This window comes from Triticum urartu, chromosome 7A (assembly GCF_056163025.1).
Source record: "Triticum urartu cultivar PI428250 chromosome 7A, HENAU_Tu73, whole genome shotgun sequence".
In the NCBI taxonomy this organism is placed as follows: domain Eukaryota; kingdom Viridiplantae; phylum Streptophyta; class Magnoliopsida; order Poales; family Poaceae; genus Triticum; species Triticum urartu.
The window spans coordinates 22,761,825-22,780,640 of record NC_141879.1 but is presented as its reverse complement, the minus strand read 5'-3'; the positions used below and the strand labels follow the sequence as shown (position 1 = coordinate 22,780,640).

The 18,816-nt window shown below is 47.9% G+C and overlaps 1 protein-coding gene across 1 annotated transcript; it reads left to right on the top strand.

The window, feature by feature from the left end:
- The first annotated feature begins 423 nt into the window (after positions 1 to 423).
- Positions 424 to 2,540, top strand: LOC125520826 (6-phosphogluconate dehydrogenase, decarboxylating 1-like). The gene has a single exon (XM_048685856.2). The coding sequence runs from the start codon at positions 451 to 453 to the stop codon at positions 1,888 to 1,890; it is 1,440 nt and encodes a 479-aa protein (XP_048541813.1). The 5' UTR covers positions 424 to 450; the 3' UTR covers positions 1,891 to 2,540.
- Positions 2,541 to 18,816: the final 16,276 nt, after the last annotated feature.

The following is an 18,816-nucleotide window of genomic DNA, read 5'->3' as shown; positions in this document are numbered from 1 at the left end:
ATCATGTGGCTCGCTCAACCATGTGGGCGGTGCTGTCTGAATCCATTCTCATCTTCTTCTCAACCATATTGCTCTTGGCCATAAGAAGAAGAAGAAGATGTACTAGTTAGTTATGGATATGGATTTGGATTTGGCGTGTGTTTAATATCTTGACCGCATAAGCTGCTGCCCGCCCTGTTGCATCTCTACTCTGAATATTGCATCTACTCCAGTTTGACATTCCTGACCTTGCATTCAGTTGCCCGCCGGCCACTTTGTGGATAAGTTTTCTCAAACCTCTATTCTCTGCAAACAATTAGTCAGAGTGAAGCTTGGTCTTGCGTCTAGTGCGTATGCATCATCATTTATTTGGTCTCTCTAGACAGGCTGTTAACCTTCTACTAGTAAGATATGCATAAATAAATTGTCTAACTAACTTTGTGTTTGGTGGATATCTTTTTCAGGTACGAGATGGCTCTCACCAGAATTGGTCTTGCTGGCCTCGCCGTCATGGGCCAGAACCTCGCCCTCAACATTGCCGAGAAAGGGTTCCCCATCTCTGTCTACAACAGGACCACCTCCAAGGTCGATGAGACTGTTCAGCGCACCAAGCTAGAAGGAAACCTTCCTCTCTACGGTTTCCATGACCCTGCATCCTTCGTCAACTCCATTCAGAAGCCACGTGTCGTCATCATGCTTGTCAAGGCCGGTGCTCCTGTTGACCAGACCATCGCAACGCTCGCAGCACACCTGGAGCAGGGCGACTGCATCGTTGATGGAGGAAACGAGTGGTACGAGAACACGGAAAGGAGGGAGAAGGCGATGGAGGAGCGTGGACTCCTCTACCTCGGGATGGGTGTTTCCGGAGGAGAGGAGGGTGCCCGCCATGGCCCCTCCATGATGCCTGGAGGCTCATTGGAGGCATACCAGTACATTGAAGACATTCTTCTCAAGGTGTCTGCTCAGGTCCCTGACAGCGGCCCGTGCGTCACATACATTGGGAAGGGTGGATCCGGAAACTTTGTCAAGATGGTTCACAATGGCATTGAGTACGGTGACATGCAACTCATTGCTGAGGCGTACGACGTTCTCAAGTCGGTTGGGAAGCTCACAAACGGTGAGCTGCAGCAGGTTTTCGCCGAGTGGAACAAGGGTGAACTCCTCAGTTTCTTGGTTGAGATCACTGCTGATATCTTCAGCATCAAGGATGACCAGGGTGAGGGCTACTTGGTCGACAAGGTCCTGGACAAGACCGGGATGAAGGGAACCGGGAAGTGGATAGTGCAGCAAGCTGCTGAGCTCTCTGTGGCTGCTCCTACCATTGAGGCGTCCTTGGATTCCAGGTTCCTCAGCGGACTCAAGGATGAGCGTGTCGCGGCTTCCAAGATCTTCCAGGGTGACTACTCCAGTGGTGAAACTGTCGACAAGGCACAGCTGATCGAGGATGTGAGGAAGGCCCTCTACGCCTCCAAGATCTGCAGCTACGCCCAAGGCATGAACATCATCAAGGCCAAGAGCACGGAGAAGGGATGGGGCCTCAACCTCGGCGAGCTGGCCAGGATCTGGAAGGGCGGGTGCATCATCCGCGCCAGCTTCCTGGACCGCATCAAGAAGGCGTATGACAGGAACGGTGAGCTCGCCAACCTCCTCATCGACCCCGAGTTCGCGCAGGAGATCATGGACAGGCAAGCTGCATGGAGGAGGGTTGTCTGCCTCGCCATCAACAACGGCGTCAGCACCCCTGGCATGTCCACGAGTCTGGCCTACTTCGACTCCTACCGGAGGGACAGGCTCCCTGCCAACCTCGTCCAGGCCCAGAGGGACTACTTCGGGGCGCACACCTACGAGAGGGTTGACATGCCGGGCTCCTTCCACACCGAGTGGTACAAGATTGCCAACTCAAAGATCTAAGATGCTGCTGCTGCTCTACCAAGAGACGGTCCATCAAGTTTCGTCTTCTCGGTATCCTTTGTTGCTGCCAGTCATGAGTCCTTTTCCTGTAGGGGAGGAACCGCCGTTTAATTTTTATTATTTGAGAAACGAGTCCTGTATTTATTTTCTACAAGGAGATCACATATTCTCTCCAGTCTCCACTACTTCCATGTGATTGATCAACCCTGGAGGGAAGACATTGCCATTCTGAATTAGTTTGAATAAAATGTGTTTTTACCTACCTGTGTTTGATAGCCAGTGTTCCTGCTTTCTCAAGGCTGCTTTACTTGTTGCTTGTTTGTTGTGTCATATGATTCTCACAAAATTTTGTTGCTATCTCGTGTCTATGGTAGCATGTGACAGTCCTTTCCTTTTTGTTTGGAAGATAGGCCATGTTTGCCTACCCTGTTTATGATTTTTTTGGGTACTGGATCAGGTATGGTACAGTTCTTGTGTTACATAGTTGAGTTGTGACACACTGTCAAAAGAAAGTTCCAACTGTGAACATAAGTAATCATGAAAGGTGTGGTACTACTGGCCTCTATGTAGTTCAAAGATGAGTCAGTTTTGTCGGAAGTTTGTAAGAAATCGGCTCATTTCGATAAAATATTACATTGAGTTTCATCTGAGATCGACCCATTTATATTCTGAGGCCCTGTTTGTTTGGGCTTTTGCTTCCGCTTTTGCAGCTTTGTCACTTTGACCAAAAAGCTATAAAAGCTCCTAAATAGGTGCTTCAAAAGCCATAAAAGCTCCAAAAGCATCCATTTAGGAGCTTTTATAACTTTTTGGCCAAAATGAAAAAGCTGCAAAAGCAAAAGCAAAAGCTCAGACAAACAGGGCCTGAACCAATTAACATCCCTCATCCATTTATATTCTGAACCAACTTCCATCCCGCATCCTGTAGATGCTGGACTCAACTGTCTGTACTTGATTGCCAATCATCAGTGCTTAGTCTGACCAGGGAGTCTCCTGGTGCGTGTCGTGCAAAGACAGCTCTTCTTTGCAGTGCGTAAACCGAGTTTGCTACTCTGCTTCCGGTATTGTTTCCTACTACTCCCTCCGTCCGGGAAAAGTTGTCCGCGACTTAGTTCAACTCTAATTTTGCAAAAAAACCTCTTCTACGTTTTAAACTGTTGCAAATCAGCCCCCCCTCAGCTTCTTCCTCCTTCTTCCGTCGCCCGATCCATCCACCAAGGAGCCCGACCCCGACTGCAGCTGCTCCTCCAAGGCGACCACCTCGACGGGCGCCTCCTCCTCGTCGCCCTCCTCGCCGGCGCAGGTTCCTCGTGCCTGCGGCAATCCCAGCCGCCGCTCCCCTCTCCCTGACTTCGGCAGGCAGGGCCACGCGGGTCTTCCCAGGTGGCGGGACCTGTTGCTGCCGCTGCCATCCGTCCGCCACCTGCCGCTGCCGTCGCCCGCCACCTACTGCTGCCGCTGCAGCCCGCCCGATCGAGTCCGCGCGGACCTGTTGCTGCTGTTGGCGACTGCATCTGCTGCTGATGTCGGCGACTGCATTGGCTGCAGGTACTTCCTGAAAAATGGACTGATTGTGGCTGATTGATCTGAACCTGTGTCAACTGCAGTTTCAGTTACAGTGTGAATTGCATTATCAGCACACTTATGTAAGCATTGTACTTTGTGAAATCTTTGCTGTTCTTTGTGAAATCTTTGCTGTTCTTTGTGAAATCTTTGCTGTTCCATCAGAGTACTGTACCTGAAAATTAGTGAAGTTGATTTACACCAAGAGTACTCCAAAATTGTACTGTAAGGAGTTGCTCCTTGTGCTGCTGCTGCTCCTCCTGTTCCACCATCAATGGAGTTAAATGGATGTAAAATTGACAGTTCTTGATTAAAAAAATGTATCAAGAGGCCACAAAAATTGTAAACTTCTCTGAAACATGAAAATTTTGGACTGATATGAATTTGGCCATGTTTGAGGTGTTTTGACAACTGAATTTGGCCATGTTTTGACACTGAATTTAAATGATGTAATATGCATATTACAAGAAGTTTCATAAAGCAAATAAAAGTGCTTGTGAGGACAAGCTGTGTTCAATCAACTTGATGTTCAGAACCTGTAATTTTCTATGTGCTTGTGAGGACAAGCTGTGTTGATCAGTGCTGGGATGCTAACACCACAAGAAAACATGCATGCCATGTTCAGGCTTCTTTTTCTTAGTGCATATAGAAGTGGCAACTAATCACCACAAAACGGAGTGCATAGGTTCAGACTTGAAGCATGCATTTTCCATACATAGGTTCAGACTTGAAGCACGAAAATGTACTCCTGTAGGTTAGCAGGAAGAGCTTACAGATGTTCCATATGGCAAGGGTGACTTGACGCCATTACGAAGACCTCGCCGTACATCCGCTCGGCGCCGCACAGCCTCCCTGAGAGCAGTGAGTGAGCGAGTGGCATCAGTTAGTGAGCTCAAAAAAGACTCTAGGGTAGCCGATCAACACGATTGGTGCACGAACCAAAGCTCCGGGTTCTGAAGCCCCCGGTGAAGATCTGAGCGACCTCCCCATGTAAATCTTAATAAACGAGGTTAGGATTGTGCCAACAATCCAAAACCTTGGAAAAAAAATCATCTTGTTTGCAAGTCGTTTTGCTATCTCTTTACCTGACTTTTGTAGACTTGCATTATTAGGTAGTTCTCGGGAAATAGAAGTACAAAGCATAAAACTAGATAGGTAAAAGATGTAGTTTTAATTATCAATTCACCCTCACCCAGGCCGCCCCTAGATCATAATCATGAATTTACACTACACAATGTATGATAGAAAAATGTGTTTTCGACATTTCGAAACCATGGATTGAACTTGTATTAGTGGACTCTTTGTTTCACGAGCATAATTATGGATTACTGTGGCACAAATATGGAAAATCGTACTTTCTATGTTCCTGTTGTTAGGGCCCTTCACTTGTTACATTAAAACACTAATGGGCAATCAACCGTATGAAAAAATTATTCACCGAGATTCCTGTGTGACGGTAAAAGCCTTCTTCAGGTCGCCCAGACAGTTTGGTTGCAATCCTAGATTAATAGATATGAGTCACATCCAGCGGCATGGTCAATTTCTCTGTACCTTGCCCTTTGTCGGTAGCGGCATACACTAGCAATGTTGTTAGGATAGATTTAAGCAAGCACGATATCTAGGAGCTATAACGAAGCTATAGGATGCTAGTGCTGCAAGGAATTGGACGTTAGCTCACCATTGGTGACATACGCATGACGAGAAGCATCTCCAAAGTACATGAAGATATGCGAATTTTTTAGTTTCATGATGTTGGGTAGAGAAATAAGATATCTGTATCAAAGTCTTGGATAATTAGTTGTTCTGAGATGGTGTTGGCACATCGTATACATTTGGCTGGGAACAACATAGTTCGAACTTCGAAGCTGGCTTTGTTTGCCTGGACCCTGGAGAGCTCACGTCGTTTGCTACCTCGCTAATTAAAGCTTAGCCAGATTGATTGTTCTCGCCAGCTGGAAGTGCAGGCGGAACAGGCATGGCCATGAGACACAGGTCATGGGTCGATTGCAGCAAGCCCGTGACGAGCCTGGTTCTCTATTTCTTCTGCCCCTAACACTACATTACAAGGGGTTAGATGAGCATATGTAGCAGCTAAACGAGTTAACAGTAACCATAAGTCGGAGATTCTCCAATTCAGTACCGAACAACACCGACGCATCATTGTTAGTCCCATCAAATTTGATCATTGCACGTGTTGGAGAAGTAGCTGCTGGCCAGCCATGGTGGTAGACAGACGGGGATGCGTGTCTTGGGAGGAGTTGCCATTTTCCTCAACGTGAGGACGGTCGGCATATCCAAGGAGGTGGGGTCTTGAATCTTTGTCCTGGTGTTGAATCTGGAACTTCCGTCATTTTTCCATGCAGTAGGATATGTTTTTGCACTAGTCTGTCGAAACTGTTGCCGACTAAACACCCTGGGTTCAGGGTTGACCTCCAATTGAGTACGACCTATAGGCCAAACAGCACGTGCATTTCCTTTTCTGACACCTCCTAATCCGAGATTGGACCAGCTTTGTAGGACTCTTTGCATGATCGAAAACTTTAGAATGCCTTACAAAAGAGGAAACGACCTTTTAACGCTGGTAGAGAGAAGGAGAGGGGCTGCCGGGCTGGTCACAGAGGGGAAAGAGTTGTTGTTTGGAAACTGAATGGTGACGTGGCATCAAGTTGATGTGGACAGGGTGCATGTAGAGAGAATTGCTAGATGTGGGGATCAAGTTCTTAAGAATGTAAGATGTAAGATATTGATGGTAAAACTATCTACCACCACATTGTTTTTTTTTAGAACGAAGGCTCGCGATGAGCCCAACTTTGAATTAACAAAGCCATCAACCGGCCAGGAATTACAACACCACATCAAGCACATCGGCCGAACGATACAAGGGAGCACCCTAGGAAGCTTACAACTCAACGCAGTATACAAGCTCACAACATAAAGAAGAGAAAGCCCAAGCTAGTACACGCCGCAGACCGCAGCAAACAAGAACCCAGGATTGCGACCCACATGAACACGACGAGGACCTGCCGAAATAGAGTGGAGTTGTGGACATGACTGAGTCCAAGGTTGGTGGAAACAAATCATCTTCCTTTGCTCTCGGCGTAGAGGGACCCTACCCTCTCGCCTTGGATCGAAAGGCGCCGCCGACGGACATGAGAGACGCTCTCCCTAGAGCAGGAGAGATGTCGACCTCGAGTCCTGGAACAGGCACAGAGCACAACTCCTAGGACATAAGCACACCTCATCTGACATACCGGCGCAACCAAGGACACCTGAAAGACAGCGGGAAAGCCACCGGGAGCAGCCACTGAAGAACGAGCAGCAAGGACATCAGGAGAGGCCGCAGAGCGACGAGGACGAACCAGACCTCCCCACTGCCACCTGATAACCAGAGCCGCCCAAAACTCCACCTTTGTCGCCCCTCACCCGAACAAACGCTCCCCAGGCGGCACCTCCAAGGAGGACACGACGCGCAGCGCGCTGTCACCGCCCAATCCAAGAAGGATTTTGGGCTTTCACCCGGGAGGGGAACGGGGGTGGATTGGGATGGGACCTCGGCTGCACCTCCAACGAGGAAGGGCGGCGCCCAAGGGCGTCGCTGCCGCCGGGCCGAACCAGCCGACCGATGGTTTCCCACGGTCCCATAACCACACCACCGGGCACCCATCCACGCCTATCCGGCGACCGAAGCTGCTGAAACCGGCGAGGATGAGGAGCCAAAGGGAAGGGGAGCCGAACCTCAGATCTGGCGAGGAGAGGGGTCTCCACGCACCACCCGCGTGGTCGGGAACACCGGCCAGGATCCCCCGCGGACGCCGCCGCCGCGCCATGAAGGGCCGCCGCCCCAGATCCGCCGTCCTCCGCCAGGAACGGAGTGAGCAGGGCCTCGCCGCCACCTTCACCGGCGACCGCGCAAGCTTGCTGGCGGCCTCCTCGGGTGGCGACAAGGGGGGGGGGGGGGAGGAGGGGGTGGCGGTGCTACGTGGGAACCCTAGTCGCCCGAGCGAACGACGCGGGGGCTGGGGGGGGGGGGGGGGGGGGGGGGCTACAACAATATAATTGGATACGAGTAGATATGTTAAGATGCTGACTGCACATTTGCGCAGGCAACTTTTCTAGTTCAACAAGTATCAACGGGTCTTTGAGCTAGGTGGCCACAATGGTGTTCTACTTGTTCATTCTTAGCACATTCAGGCCAGTCGAGAAGAGTTAGTATGGTTCTCCCCGAGATGGTGCCCACCCTATCTTTCTGAAATCTGAACATATACTTTATAATCTTTCTATGGTTGTCATATTCTCTAATCAACTTTGTGGCGACTCTAGTGTCCTCCCGTGTGTTGTGAAGCTTTACAACCTGTTTCCATCCATCTTAATAGTCGCAATATGCGGCAACAACTTTTGTGTACCATTCTTGTTTAGTTTCAAAATATCTCCATCCAGAATAGTTGTCGCTCAATAGAATATATATAGCACTGGAATAGTGCTAAATATATTTGTTTGAGCGACAACCACACTACTGGGAAAGGGCTTATAGAAGATCACAAATTATTGGCGGGCATGGCGGGGCACCCGCCACAACTATTTTTGAAAACAAGCAGTGACGGGTTGCAAAACGTGCCTGCCAAAGCCAATAGTCTAACTGTGGCGGGCGTGGGAAGTAACCCGCCACAGGTACGTTCACCACGGGGGCCCTTGTCTGCGTAACTTAGTAGTGACGGGCATGCCCAAGTGCCCGCCACAGGTATGTGAGTAAGCACTGGCGGGTGGCTCCGTGCAACCGCCACTAGTTATCCACGCCACATGTCCACTTCTGTCAGAAAATAGTCATGGCGGTCGCTCGTTGCCGCCCATCGCAACAACAACACAGTTTATCAACCCACGCGCTCCACCGTTGTCCCGACCTACTCACGCACACCCCAACTCTCCACATGGATCTTGCTCTTGGCGTCGTCGTAGCCTCTGCCTCGCCGTCCTCTTTGCCGGCCCCGTTGCCCCCGCCTTCCTCTTTGCCGGCCCCGTCGGCCACATGGTCCTCTTCCTCGCCCCCTTCATTCCCACCATCCTCTTCGCCGCCCCCGTCGGCCCTGCCGTCGCCACGGGATCCGCTACAAGCTCGTCGTCCCCGCCCTCAGCCACACACCCCATGGATCTCGCTCACATCACCGTCGTCGCCTCTGCATCGCTGTCCTCTTCGCCGGCCCCGTCAGCCCCGCCGTTCTCTTGGCCACCGGCCCCGTCGGCCACGCCGTCCTCTTCCTCGCCCCCGTCAGTCCCGCCTTCCTCTTTGCCACCCTTGTCGGCCCTGCCGTCGCTGTCCCCGTCGCCATGGGATCCTGTATGATCTCGTCGTCCCCACCGTCACCCGCACCAACAGCCATGGCCACCAACACCAATACCAACGCAGCCCTGCCGTCACCGTCGCCATGGGATCCGGTACGATCTCGTCGTCCCCGCTGTCACCCGCACCAACGGCCGTGGCCACCAACAGCAACTCCATTGCGGCCGTGGCCGCCACCAACACCAACACCAATGGCCCGTGGCCTCCAAGCACATTGGTAGGGGAACTAGGGTTAGAGTTAGGAGTACGTGGGTTATGGGGTTACAGCTAGGGTTTGTAGTCTTAGATTGTAGTTACATTCTTTGTTCGTAGATTATAAGAAGTTTCTTATTTATATTCATAGATCTTAGATCATAGATTGTAGAAACTAATGTTTCGGTGAAATGTTGATTCAGGGATACGTAATAAGAGCTAATGTTTTGGCGAAACATTGATTTATTTCCGATTCGCCAAATTCCTAGCACTTTATATGTCCATTTTAAAGGAGAGTGCATGCCCATATTTTAATGTAGTCGTGTTGGTATTGTTAGTTACATTTCTGTTAGTAGATTATAGGAACTTTCTTATTCATATTCGTATATCATAGACCGTAGAATATATGAACTTTCTTTGCAGCAATTCATAATAAGAGCTAATGTTTTGGCAAAAGGTCGATTTATTTCCATTTCGCCAAATTTATAGCACTTAATATGTCCATTTTAAATCAGAGTTCATGCCCAAATTTTAATGTCGTCGTGTTGGTATTGTTAGTTACATTCTTTGTTCGTAGATTATAGGAACTTTCTTATTCATATGCGTATATCGTAGACTATAGACTATATGAACTTTCTTTGCGGGGATTCATAATAAGAGCTAATGTTTTGGCGAAATGTTGATTTATTTCCGTTTCGCCAAATTTCTAGCACTTAATATGCCCATTTTAAAGCAGAGTTCGTGCCCATATTTTTATGTAGTCTTGTTGGTATTGTTAGTTACGTTCTTTGTTCGTAGATTATAGGAACTTTCTTTGCAGGTGTTCATAATAATAGTTAATGTAGTGGTTTGATATTGTTAGTTACATTCTTTGTTCGTAGCTCTTTAATATTTTTTTCTACAGGTAATATTTAATTAGTCTACTGATATTGTTAGCTACACTTTTTGTTCAGGGGGGAATTCTCACTCTAAATCTACATACTAAGATTAGGGTTGTTTTGAGAGGAGGATATCCACTGTTGTCTTAGAGGTCGTCGTTGTTCTTCTCCTCCTCGGAGAACATGGTAAAGCAGGAGGACAAGGTGAAGGACGGCCTTCACCAACGGTCGAAATAACATTGATTGTACATCATATATATATATATAACCACATGGGAGATGAACCGACTGTTGTTATAGAGGGTCGTTCTGGCCTCCTCCTCCTCTAGTATGTTGGTAAAGGAGGAGGAGAAGGTGAAGAACGACCATCACCGATAGTCGAAGTACTAGTCATGGAGTGCCCAACATCTTTACAACCACTTAATAGTGAGAACTGCCGACCCTAAGAAAGACATCCAGGGTTGCCGTACACAATTTAAGTTATCTTCTTTTATATTTGCTTTCATATAAATGTGGTTTATCTAACTGCCAACTTTTACGATTTAGATGGAGGAGCCGACAGGCTTCTTTACGACTCCTACAACCCTAGACGCCATCTCGGGGCTGGTTGGGTACTCGGTGTTCGCACTCACCTATGCGGAAAGGACCCTAGTAGACACCCAGAAGGCTCTACAATGCGCCAAAAGCGATGAAGGATCTCCTGATCTTGCGAGGGCAGCCACTAGAAGCCACAAAGCTGCTATAGAGAGTGCGTGAGGAGCTGTTGAGTTTTCCGAGAGAGTTTTTAAAACTGCCAAGTCCGCCCTAGCTGAGGTCGAGAAGATGATTGGACATGAGGACAACTTTTCACAGAGTCGAGCTTAATTTCAAGTTGCTATGATGGAGCCAAACTTTTGTTCGTCAACTATTTGTGCAGTGCCATAATGTGGTCTTCATGATTGATGCTTGAATGTACTTTCTCTGTTTCTATGAACGCGATACTATGGTTTCCATAATGTGGTCTCCATAATTCCTATAGACTTTGCTATATGTACTTGGGCAACTTGTTGTTAGCTTGTTTATTTGACTCAAACAAAGTTTCTTAACTGCAAATTTAAATGTACAAGGATTTCATCCAATAAATGGCGAATTATTTGGATAGTACATAATGGCATCAGACGGGCACCATAATTAAAATGCACATGGGTTTCACCTACCTTGGGCCTAATCTCTATGCAAAGCTTTGGGCTAGCGGTGAACGACATGATAATTTGTGGACTTCCTTACATCTATATCTCTGCATGCAGAATGCGGTTTCCATATTGGTCCGCATCGAACAAGCAGCAAACTGAATCCATGTTCAGAATCATCTCACCTTAATTATATAGTATCTTAACGTCCAATACAACATGCATTTCGGTAACTTAATGTCCTGCGATCGCGATTCAAGGGGCAAAACTACATGCAACAATATTATGGGACAAGAGTAGATATCTTAAGATGCTGCCCGCACATTTGCGCAGGCAACTGTTCTAGTTCAACAAGTACCGATGGGTCTATGAGCTAGGTGGCTACAATGGCGTTTTACTTCTTCATTCTTAACACATTCAGGTCAGCCCAGATGAGTTAGTACAGTTCTCTCCGCGATGGTGCCAGCCCTATGTTCTAGAAATCTGAACATATACTTTATAGTCTTTCTCTTGTTTGTCCGGAAAAAAAATACGTTTATTGTTCGGTCGCATGCTGCACATGCATTGACAAATGGCAGTATCTTAGGCCCCTCTTTTCTGCCTTTCTGCCAATCATCGCCTTCCAGCCGCTGAAACCCTAGCTCCACGGCACAACAGATAAGTTGGAGGACAAGGGTGTGAGGGTGGGCCATGATAGTCATGGGAAGAGAATTTTTCGATAAAGGGAATATATTAATATACCGAAGATACCAATTACACTCAGTCTCTGCACCAACAAGATTCCAAAAGACATGAAGGATGCACACAACCAAGAACAAAATATAAAAGAGAGAAATATAAAACAAAGACCCCGTCACAGTGATGAAACACTCGCAACAGCAAAACACTCTAACCAGCATCAAAGACAACACCCGGACCACAAAAGAGGTTCGCCAAAAAGCGACGTCTCCGAGAAGGAAACAATGCACAAGCTTTGTGTGTCGCCTGACATGCCCGGCCCTGATGTGGGGGGGGGCAGGGGGGGCGGCCGCCCCGGGCCCCAGAACAGAGGAGCCCCCAGGAACGTGCTCTTACGTAGATTAAGCCAGCTCGCTCAGAGGAAAAAACGCAATGTTGTGTGTGCTGCCGTGTTGGGCCTAGCCGAAATAGCAGCGGGATACCATAACTGAACGTCCAGAATTCCAGCAATCCCAACCCCATCACGCGCACACGCTGCTCGCAAATGGCATGAGAATGATTTTTTGCCTGATTGGTGCGATTACCTTCTGTTTTACCTAGTTTTTTCTTACCTAATACCTCGATAACCTATTCACCTCGCGACGCCATCGCCTTGCCTAACCACATCGACTTTTCCCTGCCCACGATGCCATTGCCATCACCTCGTCATCAGCCTGCAGCTGCTGCGGCCACTATGAACAGGCCCGGCGAACAACATCGAGGAGGCCACAAGGACACCCAGTGGCAGTCCGCCGTCTCCCGCTGTCCACGCGGCCAGGACACAAATCTAGCAAAGAAGGTATCCTACGAGCCTATGCCTTAACGATTTCTAGTTTATGGATCATGATCGTGTCTTCATTATTGCAACAGGACATTGATGATCATGTAGTTGGACACTGTTAAGTGACATATTATTTGGCTCCATGCATTTGCAGTTTGTGAGTTCCACTTTATAACCGGTAAGATTTTAGTTGATTTAGTATTTTTGCAAATTCCAGCTAATTTCGAATTATCATTTTTTTTCTTTAAATTTCGGCACCTCATGTCACCTAGTAAAAGTCATGCATCCTGCAGTTCAAATTATTGGATGAGATTAATAATGATGCATCGCAGAATATTATTAAAAAATTACTAAGATATATGCATATGTAAATTGATATAAGTACTGCTTTCGAATGCAGTTGAAGTGGTTTTTGTTACATCTCATATATAATGTGTTTTTTGCGGGTGATCTCATATATAATGTTGTTGTTTATACTAAGGGCCCCGTGTTCTAGGTTCGCCCTGCCCCCCCCCCCCCCCCCCCAAAAAAAAACTCAGGACCGGCCCTGTCGCCTGATCAAGGATATTGAGTTTTCAGGCTGGTGAAAGTTCGAGTTCCCAAAACAATGTCTTAAACAAGGTCACTGCCAGGTACAACAAATGAAGGCCAGAACATGGGCTTTCACTGTGGAAATCACGACTCGGTACTCTAGATGCACCACCAAAAATAATGTCCACCTGTGCTGCCATCCCCTGCTGCCAAGGCCGCTGCTGCCAGTCCTCAACACCCAACACACAAGAAAAACTTCTGCCGCAAGTCTTCATCGCAACCAAAACTCCTCTCCTGGGAATGGATGGTTGGCAATGTCATGGGTGAGAGGATGGAGAGGTGGCGACTGTGCGGGATGATCAACGGCGTGGTGGGTGAAGAGCAGTGATGGAAGGTTTTAGAGAGCCGGAGATATTTTATTTCCCAGAGCAGAAGATGAAGTGGAGGAGTGTATAAAAATTGGAGAGACAGCTATTTTACTGTTGGCCGCACGGTACGAAACCCGGAGAAGGGATAGACCAGTCCAACACACACGACTGCACCCACACATAGGCCTAATTCCCTCGATTAGCTGTTTCCGTTACCAATTCGCTTGATCAGCCCTAGTTTGAGTGTATCGCGCCCCTCGATTATGGCCCTCCATATCTGGCTCAGGTGAGAACCCAACTGCGCCTCCAGGATGTTTGAGTGAGGGAAATAAACACTCTTTAATAACCGGGAGCATAGCGAATCTGGTTGTTGCAACAGACGCCAGGCCTGTCTAGCCAGCATTGCCATATTGAAAAGTTCAAAGTCTTTGAACCCTAGTCCGCCCATAGTCTTTGGCTTCGTCATTGCTTCCCAAGAGACCTAATGAGGCTTCCGCTGCCCGTTCTTACTTCCCCACTAGAATTTCCTTATCAGCATATTAAGGTGCTCACATAGCCCCCTCGGAATCTTAAAGCAAGACATCGAGTAGACAGGTATAGCTTGGGCAACCGACTTCACCAAAACTTCCTTTCCGGCCGTGGACAAGGTTCTTTCAATCCAGCCTTGGATCTTGCTCCATAACCTGTCCTTGAGGTATTTGAAGGCTCCATTTTTTGAACTCCCAATGTCAGTGGGCTTCCCAAGGTATTTCTCATTAAGCGTTTCATTTGGGACATTGAGGAGTCCTTTTATCTCAGTTCTCCTACTATCAGGAACACCTTTGCTGAAAAAATAGATGACTTTGCATAGTTTATACGCTGCCCTGAAGCTTGGATATAGGCATCCAATACCTGGTTCACCTCGGTAGCTTCCATACCGTTTGCCTTGAAGAACAGCAGGCTGTCATCAGCAAATAAGAGATGGTTTACAAGGGGTGCCGAAGGCGCCACCTGAATCCCACTCAGTTTGGATGACTCACTCTTTGATTTTAAAAGGCACGACAGGCCCTCTGCTGCTAACAAGAACAAGTATGGAGATATCGGGTCCCCTTGGCGGATCCCTCTCGAAGGCTGAAATTCCTCTAGCTTCCTCCCGTTGAACATGACTGAAAATTTAACGGAGGTGACCAAACTCATAACAATGTCCACCCAGTTAACGGTGAAACCCAATTTAAGCATGATGGCCCGGAGGTAGGCCCACTCAACTCTGTCATAAGCCTTCATCATGTCGAGCTTCAACGCACACGATTGGTGCTTTTTTGCCGACTAAATCATCGAGTGGGAGGCAGTGTGGGCTCGCCTCGGCTGGATATATTGAACCCAATATGGGAGAAAGAAATGGTAAACAGTGGGCTACGCCAAGTGGCGCTCGCTGGTTTCTGTGGTGGGATATTTTTTCTTCATTTTTTTCATTCTTTTCTTTTCTTTTCTTTAAGTTGGAGGTGATGTTTCTTTTCCACATCTCTACTCCTACTGGAGCAGTTGGTAGGATTGCATCCCCCACTTTCGTCTGGTTTTTTTCGCTTGGTTTTTTTGTCCCCTCCCACCCCCTCCTCCACACAGGCAATAAAAAAAACCAGCCCGCATGATACATCGCTCCTCCCGATCCCCTCGACTAAACGCCGCTGCCATCGTGCAATCCCCTCCCCTCAAGTAAACGCCGCCACCGTCCGGATTGGATCGTGCCGCCGCCGCCGCCCGCTGGTTGTGCATGGAACGCCGCTGCCCGATTTGACCTCGTCCGCCCTGCATGAGCTTAAGCAGCCATCCGGCTGCACGTCTCCGCCATGCATGTCTCCTGCTGGACCAGGCCGTGACGCCCGCTGGCCTCCCGTGCCGAGCAATTGGCCGGCTCCTCTCCTTGCCCCAGCCCGCTGGTCTGCCTGCAGGATAACGCCCGACTTCTTCTTCGATTGAATCGAGCCTATATGGACTGTCCCGCGTCCACACCTATTGCAGCTAGCTGTCCTCATTTAGCTGTCGCTCGTCTGTGTGCTGCGTGTTGCTGGTTCGGCTGCCGCTCGTTCATGCTGGCTCTCCCTTGTGATGCCCCTACACCATGGTCTCCACGGACGCCACCACCATGTCCATCACAATCCCTCCGAAGTTGCTCCCTTGTGACGGTCAAGTAGTCATCAGATTTAGTCTGTCAGACGTTCATAACGTCTGGAGTTGCTCCTTCAGCGGGCCTTGCACCTAGCGGTGCTTCCAGGGCATAATTCTTCTGTGCAGCAATGAGGATAATTCTCAAGTTACGGACCTAGTCTGTGTAGTTGCTACCATCATCTTTCAACTTAGCTTTCTCTAGGAACGCATTAAAATTCAAGGGAACGGTAGCACGGGCCATTGATCTACAACAACATAGATATGTAAAAACTATCAGGACTAAGTTCATGATAAATTAAAGTTCAATTAATCATATTAATTAAAAACTCCCACTTAGATAGACATCCCTCTAGTCATCTAAATGATCACGTGATCCATATCAACTAAAACATGTCGATCATCACGTGAGATGGAGTAGTTTTCAATGGTGAACATCTCTATGTTGATCATATCTACTATATGATTTTCGACCTTTTGGTCTCAGTGTTCCGAGGCCATATCTGCATATGCTAGGCTTGTCATGTTTAACTTGAGTATTCTGCATGTGCAAAACTGGCTTGCACCCGTTGTATGTGAACGTAGAGCTTATCACACCCGATCATCACGTGGTGTCTCGGCACGACGAATTGTGAGGGATCATCTTATAATGGTGCATACTCAGGGAGAAAACTTATACCTTGAAATTTAGTGAGGGATCATCTTATAATGCTACCGCCGTACTAAGCAAAATAAGATGCATAAAAGATAAACATCACATGCAATCAAAATATGTGACATGATATGGCCATCATCATCCTGTTCCTATGATCTCCATCTCCAAACCACCGTCATGATCTCCATCGTCACCGGCTTGACACCTTGATCTCCATCGTAGCGTCGTTGTCGTCTCACCAACTATTGCTTCTACAACTATCGCTACCGCATAGTGATAAAGTAAAGCAATTACATGGCGATTGCATTTCATACAATAAAGCGACAACCATAAGTCTCCTGCCGGTTGCCGGTAACTTTTACAAAACATGATCATCTCATACAATAACGTATATCACATCATGTCTTGACCATATCACATCACAACATGCCCTGCAGAAAGAAGTTAGACGTCCTCTACTTTGTTGTTGCAAGTTTTACGTGGCTGCTACGGGCTTCTATCAAGAACCGTTCTTACCTACGCATCAAAACCACAACGATTTTTCGTCAAGTGTGCTGTTTTAACCTTCAACAAGGACTGGCCGTAGTCAAACTTGATTCAACTAAAGTTGGAGAAACAGGCACCCGCCAGCCATCTGTGTGCAAAGCACGTCGGTAGAACCGGTCTCATGAACGTGGTCATGTAATGTTGGTCCGGGCCGCTTCATCAAACAATACCGCTGAATTAAAGTAAGACGTTGGTGGCAAGCAGTATGACTATTATCGCCCACAACACTTTGTGTTCTACTCGTGCATATCATATACGCATAGACCTAGTTCGGATGCCACTGTTAGGGAACGCAGCATGCAATTTCAAAAAATTCCTACGCTCATGCAGGATCTATCTAGGAGATGCATAGCAACGAGAGGGGAGAGTGTGTCCACGTACCCTCGTAGACCGAAAGCAGAAGCGTTAGGTTAGCGCGGTTGATGTAGTCGAACGTCTTCACGATCCAACCGATCCATGTACCGAACTACGGCACCTCCGAGTTCTGCACACGTTCAGCTCGATGACGTCCCTCGAACTCTTGATCCAGTAGAGGGTCGAGGGAGAGTTCCGTCAGCACAACGGCGTGGTGACGGTGATGGTGATGTGATCCGCGCAGGGCTTCGCCTAAGCACTATGATGCTATGACCGGATGAGTAAACTATGGAGGGGGCACCGCACACGGCTAAGAGAACAATTGGTGTGCTTTTGGGGTGCCCCCTGCCCCCGTATATAAAGGAGGAGAGGAGGAGGTGGCCAGCCCTAGGGGGGTGCGCCATGGGGGGGAGTCCTACTAGGACTCCACTCCTAGTAGGATTCGCCCCCTTCCTTCAAACGGAGAGGGGAAAGGGGAAGGAGGGGGAGAGGGAGAAGGAAAGGGGGGCCGCGCCCCCCACCCCCTGTCCAATTCGGATCGGGCAGGGGGCCGCCACCTCCTGTGGCCTGCCTCCCTCTCTCCACTATGGGCATGAGCCCATTAACTTTCCCGGGGGGTTCCGGTAACCTCCCGGTACTCTGAAAAATCCCAGAACTTCTTCGAAACCATTTTGGTGTCCGTATATAACCTTCTAATATATCAATCTTTACCTCTCCACCATTTCGAGACTCCTCATCATGTCCGTGATCTCATTCGGGACTCTGAGCAAACTTCGGTCACCAAAACACACAACTCATAATACAAATCGTCATCGAACGTTAAGCATGCGGACCCTTTGGGTTCGAGAACTATGTAGACATGACCGAGACACATCTCCGGTCAAAATCCAATAGCGGAACCTGGATGCTCATATTGGTTCCTACATATTCTACGAAGATCTTTATCGGTCAAACCGCATAACAACATACGTCATTCCCTTTGTCATAGGTATGTTACTCGCCCGAGATTCGATCGTCGGTATATTCATACCTAGTTCAATATCGTTACCAGCAAGTCTCTTTACTCGTTCCCTAATGCATCATCCCGCAACTAACTCGTTAGTCACATTGCTTGCAAGGCTTATAGTGATGTGCATTACCGTGAGGGCCCAGAGATACCTCTCTGATACACGGAGTGACAAATCCTAATCTTGATCTATGCCAACCCAACAAACACCTTCGGAGACACCTGTGGAGCACCTTTATAATCACCCAGTTACGTTGTGACGTTTGATAGCACATAAGGTGTTCCTCCGGTATTCGGGAGTCGCATAATCTCATAGTTAGAGGAATATGTATAAGTCATGATGAAAGCAATAGCAACAAAACTAAACGACCATAATGCTAAGCTAACGGATGGGTCTTGTCCATCACATCATTCTCTAATGATGTGATCCCTTTTATCAAATGATGACTCATGTCTACGGTTAGGAAACTTAACCATCGTTGATTAACGAGCTAGTCAAGTAGAGGCATACTAGGGACACTCTCTTTTTCTATGTACTCATACATGTACTAAGTTTTCGGTTAATACAATTTAGCATGAATAATTAACATTTATCTTGATATAAGGAAATATAAATAACAACTTTATCATTGCCTCTAGGGCATGTTTCCTACATTTACTTTGTTCCCTTGATACATCAATTAGAAGTT

Bases quoted from the DNA above. Each gene is read 5' to 3' on its own strand.
- LOC125520826 (XM_048685856.2), top strand. From the start codon at position 451: ATGGCTCTCACCAGAATTGGTCTTGCTGGCCTCGCCGTCATGGGCCAG.